We start from the raw sequence: 16,577 nt of genomic DNA on the forward strand, positions 1-16,577 counted from the left end.
CCAATGAATACAGCCCTTCATATAGAAGTGTAATCAGCAACCAGTTTGGACCCATTAGTGGTATAGCAGCCTCATCTGGCTACTGGGACTTAGGAGAACAGCGTAATGGAGCATGTCCATTGGGAGGCAAGAGTTGCAGGGGTGGGACACACATTGTTTACAAACAGCAAAATGTCATCACCAGGGGAAGCTTTATTATGCTAAGCGAATGGTCTCCCCCTAGTGGCACAGCAATAAAACTGCTAGCACACTTGCAAAGCTAAGCTCTGAAATCCAGGGACCTAATAAATTCCATTGTAGCCCCTGGGGAAAACAGTACAGTGGAACCTTGGTTGCCGAACAATTCAGAACTCGAACGCTGACAGCCCGGAAGTGAATGCTTCTGTTTTCGAACATATTTCGGAATGGATTAAGTTTGAAAACCAAGGTTCCACTGTAGTGGCCATGACTATTATTTAGTGAGTTTCACACCTAAGTGACTTATTTTTTAATTACATTTACATACCACCTTTATCTTCCAAAGATCTCAAGGTGGTACGCATGGTTCTCCACCCCATTTCATCTGAGATGATTTATTGCTCAGAGAGATAAGGTCTGGCAGGCTTCTGCTGCAGCAGGCTTCTGTTGTGCAGCACACATACCAAAACTGAGCAAAAGCAGAGTCACGCAGCGGTCAGGAATAAAGCTTTCTGTCTTCTGTGCGTCGATGTGCATAAATCAGGCTCTCACGCAGTTATGGCAGGAGTGCTCTGATGGTGTTTCCTGCTTGGCAGGGGGTTGGAGTCGATGGCCCTTGTGGTCTCTTCCAACTCTATGATTCTGATTCAGTTACTAAAACTAAAAGCACTTCATTTACAGCATTCTAACCATTACAACACACTGGCTCTGCAGGGACATCAAACATTTCCAACTAAAGGGCCAGTGGTTTTCATTGGGAATAGAAGTCCCTCCCACCACCAAGATGAGTATTGTAGCACCTTTTGCCTTTCCCTACACCAGTGTCATCCCGATTCTTCTCTCTTCCAGATTGAGATGGCCCAGAAACTCCTGAACTCTGACCTCGCTGAACTGATTAACAAGATGAAGCTGGCTCAGCAGTATGTCATGACTAGCCTGCAGCAGGAATACAAAAAGCAGATGCTCACGGCAGCTCATGCTCTGGCTGTGGATGCCAAAAACTTGCTGGATGTTATTGACCAAGCCAGGCTAAAATCGATTGGACAGTCCAGGCCCCACTAAATGCAGAGGGAAGTTTGCATTGTGCAGTTGGGAGAGCCTTGCTCCCTTAATGGGCAATTAGCCTTCCAGCAGAAATGAGAATTGACCCTTCCTGGTCCTGGATTTCCAGTAATTCCCATGCTGCTTAACAAAATGACGCCTGTTGGTTCTTCTATCTTCAAGCATCTTTTTCCCCCCTAATTGACAATGCCAGGAAAAGTCTGAGATTGAAAACGTGTCAATTTTCACAGAACTGTATCTGCACAGAATCGGTGGACATCAATTTGAAATTTTCACATTATGTGGAATGTGGATCTCTTCATTTGCCAAGGGTTTTTGTTGTTGTTTTTTAAGAAAAAGGAACAAGTCAAAGACCTTGAACTTTCCAAGGTGCAGAACTGAGCAAAGGTATTGTGAAGAATTCTGGGAAACCTCAGGGCTGAGAATTCTTGCCCACAATATGCGAACTGTCCAGACTGGAATACTTTTTTTAATTAGAACACTTAAAGCCGCAAAATGCTAATCACAATTTACAGAGAAAGATTAAAAAGCTATATTTTCAAAGCGCCTGTCATTTCAAAACAAAGTCCTCTTCATCCATTTGTTTCCCTCCCCTTCCATGTGGACATGTGAAGCATTGGATTGGAAAGTAGTTGTAGAACACCAACAGAGAACTTGTCTTTTTCACCAGAATAACATGCCAGTTTTTTGTAGCAGTTGTTTTCCTCGGAAGCAAAAACAAGCTGCTTTGTACCAGAGCAACTCAAAGCTGAATTTAGAAGAAAATGTTATGTAACCATACATGTTCCCCATTTTTATATAATTTATAAAGAAAGATTAAAGCCATGATGAATATTTTAAACCTGCCATTGGTGTGCCTGATTAAGGGGATTATAATGGGCAAATGTGATGTAATTGTTTCTTGGCAACTTAGTACAGAATTCTCTTCCTAATTTGTTTGTCTCTCTACTCCTCTGTAATGGTAGGTCACCTTGTGTGGTATCAAACAGAATCCTCTCTGGAACACATTTAGGGGGAAATCCCTAAAAAATGGCTCCTTTCCAAGTTCCTCCCCATACAAAATATATAGGAATATGAATAGCTTCAGTGTAAATTTTTTAAGAATAGTGAAATAGGGATTGTCTTGGATTGGGGTAGGCATGCTTAGCATGAACTTCATTGTTAAGGGATTTTGAACTGTTAGGAGGTTGGGGACTAGGGTCTAAAAGGCCTATAATCCTTGCCATTCTACATCACCTTATTGCTTTCACCTACTGGCAGTTCTTTCCTTTACAGGTTGGGGTGGGGAACCTCCAGTCCATGAAACAAAACTTGTCAGCACATTGAGGAAGCCCCACCATCGTACTTCAGGAGTGGTGAATGCGGGGCTCTCACCTTAGATCCAGCTGATGGGGAGATCTGATCACAACTTCAACATGCACGCCAATTCTTGTTCAATTTAATGAAGATTTTTTTTGGGGGGGGGGGTAAAATTTAAATCCTTCTGCAGCAGAACTCAGTCCCAGATGCAACAAAACATGTCTCTACAGCCACAGTAGGCGCTGTAACTCTCCAAAAGTTTGACTTCACCCCTGAAGGCGCACTCCTCCATTGTCTGCAGAGGTGAGGGAGAGATTCACTACCTCTGCTGTAGAGAAACAATTTCTAAAACCATCAGGATGTAAACAGGAAAACTGTCTAATACATAGATGAATGTTTCCCAAGAGCCACTCAAAGGCATTTCACCTCTGAATGCCGCCTGTTGGTAACTGCCAGTGGGCAGGGGTCTGTGGCATTCATGTGCAGCTTTCAGGCTTCCCACAGGCACCTGGTTGGCCACTATTGTGCAGGATGCTGGCCAAATCCAGCAGACTCACCTCATGTATTACCAGAACAAATGAGCAAACGAGATTCCATTTACATGCTTTTGTATCTTTATTAGCAAAGAGTACAAAAAGTCTGCTTAGTCAAAGAGACCAAAGCCCATGTCATCATCGGATTCTTCTGACTCTTCTTTCTTTTCTTCCTCTTTCTTCTCCTCAGCTGCAAAATTAATATTGATTAGAATACTGCAATCTCAGTCCACCTTAACTAATTAACACCCATTAAGCTGTTTTAGCATGCACATTGGATGACTCTCTGTCGCAGCCACCCCAGAAGGGTGCGACACCTCCACTGAACAGGTTTTAGATAATGCTGAACCGTTTTGCCCTCCCTTTTGACCCTTGAGGACCAAACTTGTTAGGTGCAGATTACCACCACACAAATTGTGGACAACCTAATTATCCACAAAGAGGAAAATGAGACATTTATAGCATGGCTTGTTAGTCCCTTTCTGGGAAAAATTGCATCCCACTTAAATGGATCTAAGGGCCTCCTAAATAAGGAAATAATTGCACTTACCGGGAGCAGCAGCACCAGCAGGAGCCCCTCCACCGGCTGGGGCTGAAGCCGCTGGAGCACCACCGCCAACTCCTACATTACAGATGAGACTTCCAATGTCAACGTTGGCCAAGGCCTAGTCAGAATAAACAAGTTACTAAAAACGGGAGCGTATCAATTTGAGTGACAACCACCCATCATACAGCACAAACTCAGAACCAGTTACTGCTCTAGAACTGCTAAGAGTTGTAATAGTAAAATCAGCACTGCTGTCCCCAGAATACATAAATCTGCCAGCCAAGCAACATATGTAGATACTTATCCTACATGACCCTCTAGTATTGGATTTCCATCAGCCCCGACCTGCAAGGCCCCTGGTAAGGTATGATGGGAGTTGTGATCCAACAATATATCCAACAATAGAATATATTCTTTCCATTAATGTATTTCTACTGGATGACTTGTTCCTCATTAGTCTTACCTTTGCGAATAGTCCAGGCCAGAAAGGTTCAACATTCACTCCGGCTGCTTTGATTAGGGCATTGATTTTGTCCTCCTAAACAAAATGTTAAGAAAATTATTAAAGAAATGAGGTCACAGATCATACTCTACCCCCTTCCCCCAAAATGCATTTATATGCCTCCATCATTAAAAGGCATTACTAGGTGCATAGTATTTGTGACATCCCCTATCTGAATAATTTGAAATTAATATCTCAAAATAGTCTGTAGTATTCCCTACCCTCTTATTTGAGTTCCCAGCAGAGAATGGCAGCCCCTGTTGCTAGGCTGAACTTAGGTTGGTAAATATTTTTATATATGGGTGTGTGTGTAGGCTAGTAACTGTTGTGGCAAGACATACAAGGCTGCTATAGGAATCACCTTGACACTGGTAGGGTTGTTAAAGTTACTTTCCTAATTGAACCATACCACCCTGTTGAAGAGAAAGTGGTTTTTTTTAAAAAAAATTCCCATTTCTACATGCTGAACTCTGCATACACCTTATACCGCATTATCCATAGCCAGTACTTGCTGCATGTAGCTGACAGGAAGATGTAGTCTGAAATACCTGGAGGGCACCAGGTTGGTGCAGGCTGCCTTAAAAGACAGCGAAGGCTGAAGGCCCTACGCATTACATTTATAGATCCTAAAACGACATTCCTCCCCACCCGCCTTCTGATAGTCTCCTAGCTTTGAGACAGGTAGCCAATTTACCGCCCCAATTTACTGATCCAACCCGCATCATCCTTGACCATTTGCGATGCTGGCTGGGGTTGATGGGAACCTGGGTGTCCACTGAGGACCGCCCCTAGTCTGCAGTGTTGTGGGATGAAGCAAAACACAGGATGAAAGCTAAACAGCTATAAGCAGCCAGCATCCTAGGGTCAGAAGAGCCCTCCTGGATGAGGCCAAAGACCCATCTAGTCCATCATCCTGTCCTCGTGACAGCCAGCCAGGTGCCTGCAGGAACCCGCAGGGCAACAGTGCTCTCTCAACCTGCAACTCCTATTCAGAAGCATACTACCTCCCCACAGAGGAATAACACAGCCACTGTGTCTACTAGCCATTGCTAGCCCAGCTTCCCACCAATTTGCCTAATCCCCCTTCTGAAATCAGAGCAGTTTGTAGCTGTCACTACATGGGGTGAAAAGGAATCACAGAACTGTAGCATTGAAAGGGATCCCAAGGGTCATCAAGTCTAACTTCCTACGTTGCAGAAATAGCAGCTAAAGAACCCCTGACAGATGCCCCCCAACCTCTGCTTAAAAACCTCCAAGGAAGGAGAGACCACCAGGTGCAGAAACTTCCTACCCCTTTGCTTCACTTTTCCTACAGAGCCAAATGCCCACACTGCTGTTTCTGGGGAGGGCAGCAAATATCCTCAACGTGGCTCCCCAACGGGGCACAGCGGTGGTGACCTTTTCTCAGAGTTAAATGAAATGCTCTCCCCAGGGACACCTGCAATTTCAGGCTCCAGGAGAAAATGTACCTTTTCTTCCTTTTTGTAAATATAAGCCATATAATCACATACATTATTTTCCCCACTCCCCCCCCCACAAGCACTTCCCTCAGCTCCTCTCCCTGATTTCTCTTCACATATTTTCTCTGCGTATTATAAAGTTGTACATATCCTTACATATCTGTCCATCGTGTTATTAACCGATAAATTTGTGTATGTTTATTAAAACCTGTCAAGGAGTCCAGTTCTGTAATGAGGTCCAGCGCCGAGGGCCTTCTGGCGGTTCCCTCGCTGTGAGAAGCCAAGTTACAGGGAACCAGGCAGAGGGCCTTTCCAGTAGTGGCGCCCGCCCTGTGGAACACCCTCCCCACTAGATGTCAAAGAGATAAGCAACTACCAGACTTTTAGAAGTCATCTGAAGGCAGCCCTGTTTAGGGAAGTTTTTAATGTTTAATATGTCATTGTGTTTGGGTGTTTTGTTGGAAGCCGCCCAGAGTGGTGGGGTATAAATAATAAATTATTATTATTATTATAGTTCATTTTGTTGTTTTGAGAAAACGTTCGTTTTCGATCAGGCCTTTTCCTAACACCCTATCCAATTTTAACTGTGCAGATTGTAATTTTATCTTGTTTTTTTTTATGCTGTTAATCGAAAGGCAGCATGCGGATCAAATAAGTAAAATTAACAGAGAGATTTGCGGGATGAGCTTAAGTCAAGCAAGTGGCCGGGCAGAAGGGATACTTGAACCAGCGTGGCTGGGCCAGGCCTACTCTTCCTTCTACCCCTTTAGCTCCTCTTCCCGAGTGGCCGTTTTCCCTCCACGTGCCACGATGTTCCGGCGCATGCGCCCTGAGCCCCTCCGCGCGCGGCCTCCCCCCTTCCCTCACCGTGACGGTGACTTCGTCGTCGTGCAGGATGAGGGCGGAGTAGATGCAGGCGAGCTCGGAGACGGAGGCCATGGCGGGCAGTCGGTGCGCGGTGCTAGTCGCCGGCTGGGAAATCGGCCTTAGCTTCTGCTGAAGGACACAGCACCTTGCGCGCCTCGCTGAGGGAGCTTGGAGAAAGGGAAGGCCTCTCGCCGCCGACCGAGCTTATAAAGGCGGCCCCAGCCAATCCCGGCTCGCTCGCGGTGGCCAATAGCGGAGAGCGTGGCGGACGAAGAGCCAATCGCGTTGCGGCGGGGCGGGCTTTAGTCAGCGGTTGGAGAGGGGGGTCGGATCGCGCGAGAACACGAAGACCAATCGTAGCGACGAATACTCCTTGGTTTGCGGCGGGCGCGAGGAGTCGAAGAGGACGAAAGCCAATCAGAGAGGCGGTTGTTGCTTTTTTTTGCGTCGACGCCGTCTGGGGCCAAGAGGCTCCATGGGTAATGTGTCTAGACTTCAGAAAATTCTAGAGTAACCCATCCCACGTTCTGAGGAGAGAGATTCTGGTTACACACTGGAAGCCATATTTAAATCCTGTGGCAAATGTAGGCACCAGAGAACAATTAGACGAGGGAAGGCGAGTCTGCGGCCCTTGCCAGGAAAAATCCTGAGAACCGTCATTTCTAAAAAGTTACTGGGAATTGTAGCTCCGTGTGAACCAGGATTCTTGGGGGATAAATGTGTAGTATGCTTTTAATTATGTACTATTTTATTCTGTATTTTTATGCTGTGAACCACCCTGAGATGAAGGGCAGTAGGCAAATTTGATGAATAATAATAAGATGCCCCCATCCTTGAAAGCCTTTTTATCACTTCGTTTAGGAGAGTCCCTGAATTACTCTGACGCTTCGCTGATGATGTCACAGAGGCAATGGGGTGGGGGGAGTCCCCTTCCTTCTTGCTTGGAAGTACAGTATCGAAACATCAAAGCCAACCAATGTATGTTCCTGTTCAAGCGCCTGCGCAGTGCCTCCTTTGAGCCACCCACGCAAGCGGAGCCGCTTCCACCAACAAAGATGGCCGCCGGAAGTCGAAGGAGAGAGGCTGTTCCCCGCCCCTACCTCTCAAACGCCTTGTGCGCATGTCACCTGAGGCTGGGAACGCTTTTAAGCCTCGGTTGTTGCTCCGTTGCTAGGCGGCGTGGGAGTCAGCCAATAGCGGAGGAGGAAGGGGGCGGGCAGCTGTTTTTTAAACTCTTAGAGGGGCCCCATTCACAGTCCTGGGCTCATTCAAGTAAGCAGGAGCGGCCAAACTCCACCCCTCTCCCGCCACAGACACACCGCTGCCTCCCGATCAACGCTGCGTCGCTCAAGCCTTTGTTCTCTTTCTTTTTTTCCTGCCTGGTAGAAATGCAGGCAAAGTTGACTGGCCCTTTGGCGCCACTGCTGAGAGGGCTATCTTAGCAACATGCGCCAATGCTCAGAGATCGTGCTCTGCTCAGCATTGGGCTATGGGGAGGGGAAATAGGACAAGGAGGGAAGGAGGACAAAAGTCTGATTTTTCGAGGAAAAAGTGCTAATTGGAAGGAGGGGGATAATTTGGGTATGTGGTCACCCCACATCACACCCCAATATGTTCTCGGTGGGAATTTCCTGCTTTGCCCTGCTAGGACTTTAAGTTTCCTAAGTTTCCCCAGTTCCTAGGGTCGAGTATACATCTCTGAGGGTAACAGGGGCCGTCCCTCCCATAACTCTCATCACCCATAACAAACTATAATTCCCAGGATTCGTTGGAGGGAAGCCATGACAGTTTAAAGTGGTATCATAGTGCTTTAAATGTGTAGTAAAGACAGGGCCTAAGACGAAACACACAAGCCATGCCTCTTTAGCAGGATACAGTGGTACCTCAGGTTAAGTACTTAATTCGTGCCGGAGGTCCGTTCTTAACCTGAAGCATCACTTTAGCTAATGGGACCTCCCGCTGCTGCCGCTCCACCGGAGCACGATTTCTGTTCTCATCCTGAAGCAAAGTTCTTAACCTGAGGTACTATTTATGGGTTTGCAGAGTCTGTAACCTAAAGCATATGTAACCTGAAGCGTATGTAACCCGAGGTACCACTGTAAGTCTGATATGGCTGGAGGATGAAGTGGTGGCAGCTGGGTTGATGTGTCCTCAGTCATTCCACCTGCTTTCAAAGTTCTCTTGGCCTCCCTCTCTTCCAATCAAGGAACTGGGCCCCAGCAGCATGGCTTGGTGGATCAGCTATGGCTTTGAAACTGCTCCCACACCTATAGCGGTTTCTGGCCTGGGTTCAATGCAGTTGCTGTGCTTGCCAAGCCAGCAACCGAAGCTCTAGGCAGCAAGACTAGGGGGCTGTGACTGGGTTGCCAACTTTGCACCTTTGCAGTTTAATGTCGCTGAAAGGTCACAGCAACTTGCTGCCTTCTAGACCTTAGTAACACTTCGAGGCTAATAGGTAAAGTGACAGCCTCATTATGCCACAACCTTGTTGCCCCAGCCTCAGAAGTGGCATGCAAAAGGTCCTGGGTTTGGTCTCCACCAGCATCTTCAAGTAGAGCAGCTGACAGAAGAGGCAATACTGAGATCGACAGACTAATGGTCTGATTCAGTACAAGGCAGCTTCCTATGTTCGTTATACTGCAAATAAGACAAAAAACATAATTGTCCTAGGGTCTGTTAAAAATAGCTCACATTTGCCTCACTAGCACATTGGTTTCGCTGTGTGTGCCTATGTATGGGCACTAGAGATATTTTGCATTTATTTAGGCATAATTTATAGAAATTCTGAGGATAATAAAATGTGGGTTGAACGAGGTAAACTGTCAGGTGGATTTGTAGCTGGTTAACTGTCCAAACCTACAGAGTATTCATTATCGGTTCCTATTCATCCTGGGGGGAAACTGACAAGTGGGGTGCTGCAGGGTTCTGTCCTGGATTGGTCAACATCTTTGTAAATGACTTGGATGAAGGAATCAAGGGAATGTTTATCAAATTTGCAGATAACACCAAACTGGGAGAGGTACCTAATGCCACAGAAGACAGAATCAGAATACAAAATGACCTCAACAGATTGGAGAACTGGGCCCAAGTTAACAAAATTAATTTCAGTAGGGACAGATGTAAGGTCCTGCACTTAGGCAGAAATAAATAAATGCACAAACATAAGATGGAGTAAACTTGACTTAAAGAATCCAGGGGTCTTGGTGGACCACAAGCTTAACAGGAGTCAACGGTGTGATGCAGCCGCAAAAAAGCTAATGCATCAACAGAAGTATAATGTTCAGATCAAGAGAAGTAACAGTCCCACTCTATTCTGGCAGGGAGGTCAGAATCGCACCAGAACACAAAGACCAATTGTTAGGGATAACCCAACATTACAAAGAGTTCACTTGGTGGAAAGAGACAGTAACATAGCTATGAGATGATCTTCTTGGGGTGGAGGCATTCTTTCATAGATGGGACTACCACTGAAAAGACTCAGAAACAGGTGCCAAAAATTAGCACAGTGGTACCTCGGGTTACAGACGCTTCAGGTTACAGACTCCGCTAACCCAGAAATAGTACCTCGGGTAAAGAACTTTGCTTCAGGATGAGAACAGAAATCGTGCGGCAACAGCAGGAGGCCCCATTAGCTAAAGTGGTGCTTCAGGTTAAGAATAGTTTCAGGTTAAGAATGGACCTTCAGAACGAATTAAGTTCTTAACCCTAGGTACCACTGTATTTTGTAAATGGGCATAGTTGGATTGGATTGTAATACCTGCCTTCAAATATCACCATCATCACCATCATTTGATATTTATCACCAGCAACAACTTTTTTCTCTTCAACATCTTCGTTTCTTTAACTCCCAGCAAGAAGAGCTTGTGTGATGTCTGAAAACTAGGTTACTATATAGTGGCTTTCTAGATGTGACATTGCTGAACTGCTGCCTCAAGAAAGAGACTCGTGGTCCAGTTGGTTCTCAAAGGGTGCTGTGCAACACCTTGGTGTGGCGGGAAGATTCAAGGACAATCAATATTATATTTTGGGACTGCTCTTAAGTAGCCGCATCGTTTTATATTTTCTGGATGTCTCGTGGCCGTATTACAAAGCAGTGGTGTTTTGTGTCCTAAATCAAGCACTGTTGTGTGTCGCTCCTTTCCGTTTTACTTTCTTGTCAATGAAAAAAATTGCCGTGGCGCGAGCACATTTTTATTCCGAAAGCGTAGCTCAGAGGGAGGGGGGAAAAAGTTTGAGAACCACTGAGCTGGAGTCTCTGTGCGGCTTTTTGACCATCTTTGTCGAACCCGAAACTCTGAGGTGATTTTAAAAAGTCCGCGCACAGACGCAAAAAACCCCCTCTCCCCTCATACACTCTTCTTGTTTCTCGCTTCAAAAACATTCCAGCGCCTGGTCTTCTTGGGGGGAAAAAGATTTTGGCTTGTGTGTGTGTGGTGTTTTTTTAAGTTCAAAAGTGCTACGTGAGGCGGCGAGGCACACGGTGCGACGAGGGCATCTGAGGCAACGGGGCCGCCACCGCCACTGCGTGAGGGGAGGAAACGAAAGCCGGGAGCGGAGGAGGGCCGGCGCCTGACGGGGCGGAGCGTCTGGCTTCGCCGCCGCCGCCGCGGCCTCCTTCTCCTCCCTCATCAGCGGCCTCCGCCGGCTCCGCCCTCCGCCGCGGCCTCCTCCGCCGGCTCCTCCTCTCGGGCCCTGCCCGCCTCGCCTCAGCTCGGCTCCCTCCGCCCTCAGCAAAGCCACCATCACCGTTGCTGGCGCCGGAGTTTGGCGGGGGGGCCTCGGCAGCGGAGCTCCAGCCGACGAGGGAGGAGGAGGAAGAAGAAGAAGAAGAGGAGGAGGAGAAGGCGGGCTTTATTTTTATTTCATTATCATCGTCACCATTATTATTATTTTCCCTGCCGCCTCGCCTCCCCCCTCCCCGCCCGCCGCCGCCGCTCTCCTCATAGAAGAAGAAAAGGGCGCCACGCCGCCCGCCCGAGGGCCGCCGCCATGTACACGGCGGGGGGAGCGGCCCCCGTCGCCGCGGGACCCGGTGAGTGAGCTGCCGCTTCTATCCCCCAAACCCCGCCAGTTCCACGAGGGAACGGAGAGAAAGGCGGCGCTTCTCCCTCTTCTTCTCCCCCCCCCCCAAAGAAATTAAATGGGTGGGCAGCGCTGAGGCGGGAACCGGGTTTGTGAGGAGAAAGGCAGAGCAGAAGCAGCAGCGAAGGAGGCGCACGAGGCGCCGCCAACGGTCTCTCGGGAGGGAGGGGGGAGAGGGAGGGAGGGAGGGAGGTGCGCGCGCTCCCTCTCGCGCGGCCGGGCTCTGTGAGGGGGCGCTCGGTACGTTTCCCTCAGCGCGGCGGCCGCCGCCGGTCTCGCCTCAGCCGCCCGGCCTCCCTCGCTCGCTGCCGGCTCTCCTCCTCCGCCAGCTGCCTGGGCGAGACCCGGAAAGAGGAGGAGGAGGAGGGCGGCAGCAGCAGCGGGAGGGTGTCGGTTGCGGGTCGAGGGAGAAGAGTTTTTTTTTTTTAAGGCTCCTCTTGCCCGCTTTTTTTTACCTCAGCTGTGGAGTCGGGGGGGGGGAGGGGGCTGCGCTTCCCGAGGCTCCTTTAAAAAAAATTAAAAGTAATAAAAACCACTTGCACACAGACTTGCAGTTCGGGTCCCCCCCTCCTTTCCCCCGCAATTGATTTTTTAAAGTGAAAAGCACGCGCACAAGCCCCCCCCCCAATAGACCGGTTGAGAGTGAGGGATGGGCATCCTCGCGACAGCGCCGCCTGAGAGACCCCCTGGTGTGGGGGGCGTGTTGGGTGGTCGCGAAGCATCAGGGCCCCTGGCTGCGGGAGAGAGGGAAGTGGAAAAATAAATAAATTAAAGGGGCGCCTGTGTGTGTTTCGTATGGCTGCCTCCTTTGTGTTTTGGTAGTGGCTGCCCTCGCCGTGTTGTGGTTGCCTTTCTCTGTTGTAGGGCCGGTTTGCAGTTTTAAAGAGTGAAGCTGGACAATGGGCATTGCCAAAAAGATGGGGTGGGTGATGGGGGCAGTCTAGGTAGGGGAGATGTTGGCAGGAGTTTCTTTGCCTGGGCTGGATGTGAAAAGAGTTCAGTCCACTACTACTGTTATGCTGCATTAGCTGCCATCCAAGAGGCCCGCAGGTGCTAAAACAGAACCACTGTGGACTCGCCTTTATATTTGTATGTGTATGCAACACCACATATATAATGCCCACCATTTATTCCTGCATTGCAGTGGGTTGGACTAGATGACCCTGGGGTCCCTTGCAACTCTGCAATTCTATGATTCTATATATCCACACACATATATAAGAAGCATAAGATCAGGCTGGTGGCTCATCTAGTCCAGCATCCTGTTCTCACAGTGATGCTGTGGGAAGATACTTGTGGGAATGTATATTTGTGTGTGTGTGTGTGTATGTATATATCACTATATACATTACATACTATATACATTATAAATGTATGTTTTTGTGTATGTGCGCACACATACTGTTACACATGTGTGTGCGCAAATGCATATATGCATTTGGGTTAGTGTGATGTGCTGGATTAGGGAGACGCAGGTTCAAATCCCCACTCAGGCATGAAGCTGACCAACCTTGGGCCATTCATCCTTGCTCATCCTTATGCATCATATTTATATCCTGCCTTTCCTTCAGGCACCCAAGTGATGTACGTGGTTCTTCAGCTCCACGTTAGCTTTACAGCTGTTTTGTATGGTAGGTTAGGTTAAGACAATAGTTACTGGGCCAAGATCACTTGGTGAGTCTCATGGCTGCAGGGGGGTTTGAATCCTGGTCCCACACTACACAATACAGGTTCTTACAGTTGTGAGCAGTGGGATGTTACGTATGCTGCTCTGAGCTTCTTGGAGGAATTATGGGATATAAATACAATAATATATTGCACACAGACACATATGCACACCCCATTTCTCATATGTCTTCATAGCATCTTGCTGCCAGCTGCACACCAAATGTTGCACTTCTGTTTCAGTGCGAAGGTATGGTTACACGTTTACTCACACTTCCAAGTTTACTGATATGGGGTAACTGCCACCACCACCCCATTCACATTATGTCCATGTAGTATCTCTTCTGGATCCAGAACCTGCCAGAATAGGGAGGAAGATAACCACCTTATGTTAGGGGTCCATTTTTGGTTGTCAGAGTGACCTGACAATTTTTGTGCCCCTTCTCATAATATGGAGGGCAACCCTCAGATTGAGAACATTTTCACTGCTGGACCGAACTGGAAATATCTCTGTGTACTGATGGGCACTGTAATTACTTGGTGTGTGTATAATTTGTGTGTGTTGTGCAAGTTACATTCTGTTGTGCACAGGCAATACAGCATCAAAGCTGAACAGGTGAAATTAGGGATTTTGTTTATGCCTTCTGTACCAAATATTTGTCTTGTTGAAACAACTACCCAAAATAAGAACGTATGGAAGTGCTGGTAAACTTGTCTGGCAAGTGTGCCACAAGTCTGGTCAAAAAAATAGTGCCACAACAGCGCGCATGTTGCATCCATGCCTTTTGTACTGAACAGAAAGCAAGCATAAAGACAAACAGCTTGGGAGTCTGAAGATGTGCTGCTCCTGGATATGCTTGCAACAAACTAGCTCCCTTTGCTACAGGTTGACCTCCCATAATGTGTTGGATCAATGAAATGTACTGAGCTCAGTTGCTGTTCCATTGTTTTCTTGTTTTTATATACTACATATAGTCAAAATTTATAAATTTAAACAGTTTAACATCTCTGGCGGCCCTTTAAACATATTACTAGCTAGGGTTTCACAGAGTTTATCCAGTCTAAAACCACTTTTTGTTTTCTTATTCTCCTTGTTGAATTTGCATACAGTGGTATCTTGATTTACGAACTTAAACCGTTCTGGAAGTCCGTTCTTAAACCAAAACCATTCTTTAACCGAGGGGCACTTTCCCTAGTGAGGCCTCCCGCTGCCCTTCCTCTGTTCAGCTTCCGTTCTTAGACCGAGGTAAAGTTCGCAAACTGGGACACTACTTCCGTTTTTCAGAGTTCTTAAACTGAATAGTTCGTAAACAGGGCTGTTCTTTAACCAAGGTACCACTGTATTTGAGATGTTCCTGGGTATCTCACTTAAGGCATGTTACCTGGGACTTCCAGACAGGTAGCATGTTAAAAGTGCAGTAAGTTGTATAGTTATTGCATCAGATCAGATATTTCCTTTCTAATAACTGCTTCTGTTGTGAGGAAGTTCCATTTTCCTCTGCTCTCAAACCTGATGCTTGTTGCTAGGAAAACATAGCTATTAGTCAGTCCAGGGTGCGCTCTAGCTGTGCCAAGTCTTTAATTCTGTGGACGCTCCTTGGATGATGTTGGCACTATTTCTAATGAGGAGTGTGTCTCCCCTCCTGAAATGTGTGTGCTGTTTTGTGAAAATTGTAGAAGTTTGCTTTGCTTCTTAGAACATTCTGCAGAGGTTGAGCATGTTTCTGCGGCACCTACCAGTCCATCATGCAATGTTAAACACTTATCTTGCCCTTTAAAAATAGGTGGCAAACATGAGCAAAGCAACTTTTCTTTTCTGGCAGCAGTTCTTAGCCGCATACCCCACTCCTCCAGCATTGCTGATTTAAAAACATCCAGCTCCCTGCCTGTCCTTAGTAAAGATACTCCATCATGTGTGTGTGTGTGTGTGTGTGTGTGTGTGTGTGTGTGTGTGTGTTGGGGGGGTAGGGTGTATTGTACCCAGTGTTCAAAACACCCATTGCTCTAGGTACATTTTGCGACAGGGAATTTCACTAGCACGACCAGTTTCTGAGCTCAGGGTGCAGTACTACACCTAAGATTTCAGATTAAAACTGCAGAGTGGGATGAAAGGAGGACCTTTTTCTGCCTCCCCACTTCCAGCTACTCTCTGTAGATTGGAAAAGATACCCTCTTAAGAATATTAGGGTGTGGACAGGAGAAGGACTAGATCATGTGAAAAATGAACATAATATTTTAGCTTCAGTTTCTTCATTTAGAACTTTGAATTCTTTTTATTTAAAAAGCGCACCTAAACATTCCGTTGTTGCACCCATAACCTAAGTTTAAGGTGCCATTTAGCTCCTAGCTTTCATAGCTCAGTTTCTACCACTGATTGTACTACAGGTGTAAAATGTTAGATTTATTTTTAATGCCTGGAAGTCATCTGACATTGCCCATAGAGTTGTAAAGTGTAAACACACAGCACTAGTGACTTTGCCCTCCCTGCTGTCTTTAATAGTGTTCAGATACATACAGTGGGATCTTACCAATATCTCAGTTGCCACTTTCATATCACACCAGTCGTGTATCTCTTCTTCACCCCTGATTGGGAGAAAGGTGGGATATAAATACATTAAATAAATGAATACCGTCTTGCCTGCCTAATGTAAATTGCAAGGCTTCTGGAAAGGAATTGTGTTTCTTCTGATCAGCTATATAGTAGTTTGCATGCTGTTGTCACTGAATTAATGTAATAGGAATAAGTGAAGTGCAATGCATAGGTGATTTTCAGAATCAGCCTGCCTGATACTAAGCAAGGTTAATTGTACCGCCTGAAAGTATTTTCCCTTCATATTCGTTCTTCATGGCACAGGTGCTTCCCAGTAGCATACATGCAATGGGCCCAGCATAATTGTGTTTAGTGAGTGGTAAACGAATTCTTCATTTTGTGCATCTTTATTGAGACATAGCATTATTAGTTATTTTTGGATTGGCAGGCATCTAGCCCTTCTGGGTTCAGAGGCTGTTGAATGTTAGCTGCTGTGGGGCAACAGCACAGGAGGGCTATTGCTTTCATCCCTTTGCTATGTGCTTCTCAGAAGCATTTGCTTGACCACTGTCTGAAACAGGATGCAGACTTTGAAGAATTCTTGATATTATCCAGAAGTACTGCCCTTATCCCCTTAGGGGGAAATGTCCCAGCAAGTTACAATGGAAGCCCAAATATAATTCCTAGTTGAGGAATTCAACAACTACATGACTTTACATTCTACCCAATATGCTTGTTTTATATTTTCAGGACTTAAATCCTAACTTATAGCAGGCAAGATCTGAAATATTTTACATAGTACCTTTTTATTGAATCAATTGCCTTTGAGCTTTGAGTTCTCCAGAACTGAAGC

The 16,577-nt window shown here is 46.6% G+C and overlaps 3 protein-coding genes across 15 annotated transcripts in view; 2 read left to right on the forward strand and 1 right to left on the reverse strand.

Moving 5' to 3' along the window:
* The window catches only part of PTK2 (protein tyrosine kinase 2), a 191,791-nt gene extending 189,711 nt beyond the window's left edge, over positions 1–2,080 (forward strand). For all 12 annotated transcript variants that reach the window (XM_053395199.1, XM_053395200.1, XM_053395193.1 and 9 more), the window contains one exon: positions 1,027–2,080. In XM_053395199.1, coding sequence (XP_053251174.1) covers positions 1,027–1,239 — 213 coding nt within the window. In that variant the 3' untranslated portion in view covers positions 1,240–2,080. The remainder of the gene's footprint in view (positions 1–1,026) is intronic.
* A 1,054-nt stretch (positions 2,081–3,134) lies between these two features.
* LOC128417035 (60S acidic ribosomal protein P1-like) lies at positions 3,135–6,644 on the reverse strand. The gene is made up of 4 exons (XM_053395211.1): positions 6,448–6,644; positions 4,082–4,156; positions 3,622–3,736; positions 3,135–3,261 (listed from the first exon to the last, which is right to left on the reverse strand). The coding sequence occupies exons 1-4, from the start codon at positions 6,517–6,519 to the stop codon at positions 3,182–3,184; spliced, it is 342 nt and encodes a 113-aa protein (XP_053251186.1). The 5' UTR covers positions 6,520–6,644; the 3' UTR covers positions 3,135–3,181.
* Positions 6,645–11,108: 4,464 nt separating this feature from the next.
* Positions 11,109–16,577, forward strand: part of AGO2 (argonaute RISC catalytic component 2) — a 36,163-nt gene continuing 30,694 nt past the window's right edge. For both annotated transcript variants that reach the window (XM_053395212.1, XM_053395213.1), the window contains exon 1: positions 11,109–11,479. In XM_053395212.1, coding sequence (XP_053251187.1) covers positions 11,437–11,479 — 43 coding nt within the window. In that variant the 5' untranslated portion in view covers positions 11,109–11,436. The remainder of the gene's footprint in view (positions 11,480–16,577) is intronic.

This window comes from Podarcis raffonei, chromosome 7 (genome assembly GCF_027172205.1).
Source record: "Podarcis raffonei isolate rPodRaf1 chromosome 7, rPodRaf1.pri, whole genome shotgun sequence".
NCBI lineage: Eukaryota > Metazoa > Chordata > Lepidosauria > Squamata > Lacertidae > Podarcis > Podarcis raffonei.

Excerpts from the sequence above, each read along its gene's own strand:
- LOC128417035 (XM_053395211.1), bottom strand. The coding sequence starts at position 6,519 with ATGGCCTCCGTCTCCGAGCTCGCCTGCATCTACTCCGCCCTCATCCTG. Across the intron at positions 3,737-4,081 it reads GGCCTGGACTATTCGCAAAG|GCCTTGGCCAACGTTGACAT; the intron begins GTAAGACTAATG and ends TATTCTGACTAG. Across the intron at positions 3,262-3,621 it reads TGCTGGTGCTGCTGCTCCCG|CTGAGGAGAAGAAAGAGGAA; the intron begins GTAAGTGCAATT and ends TTAATTTTGCAG.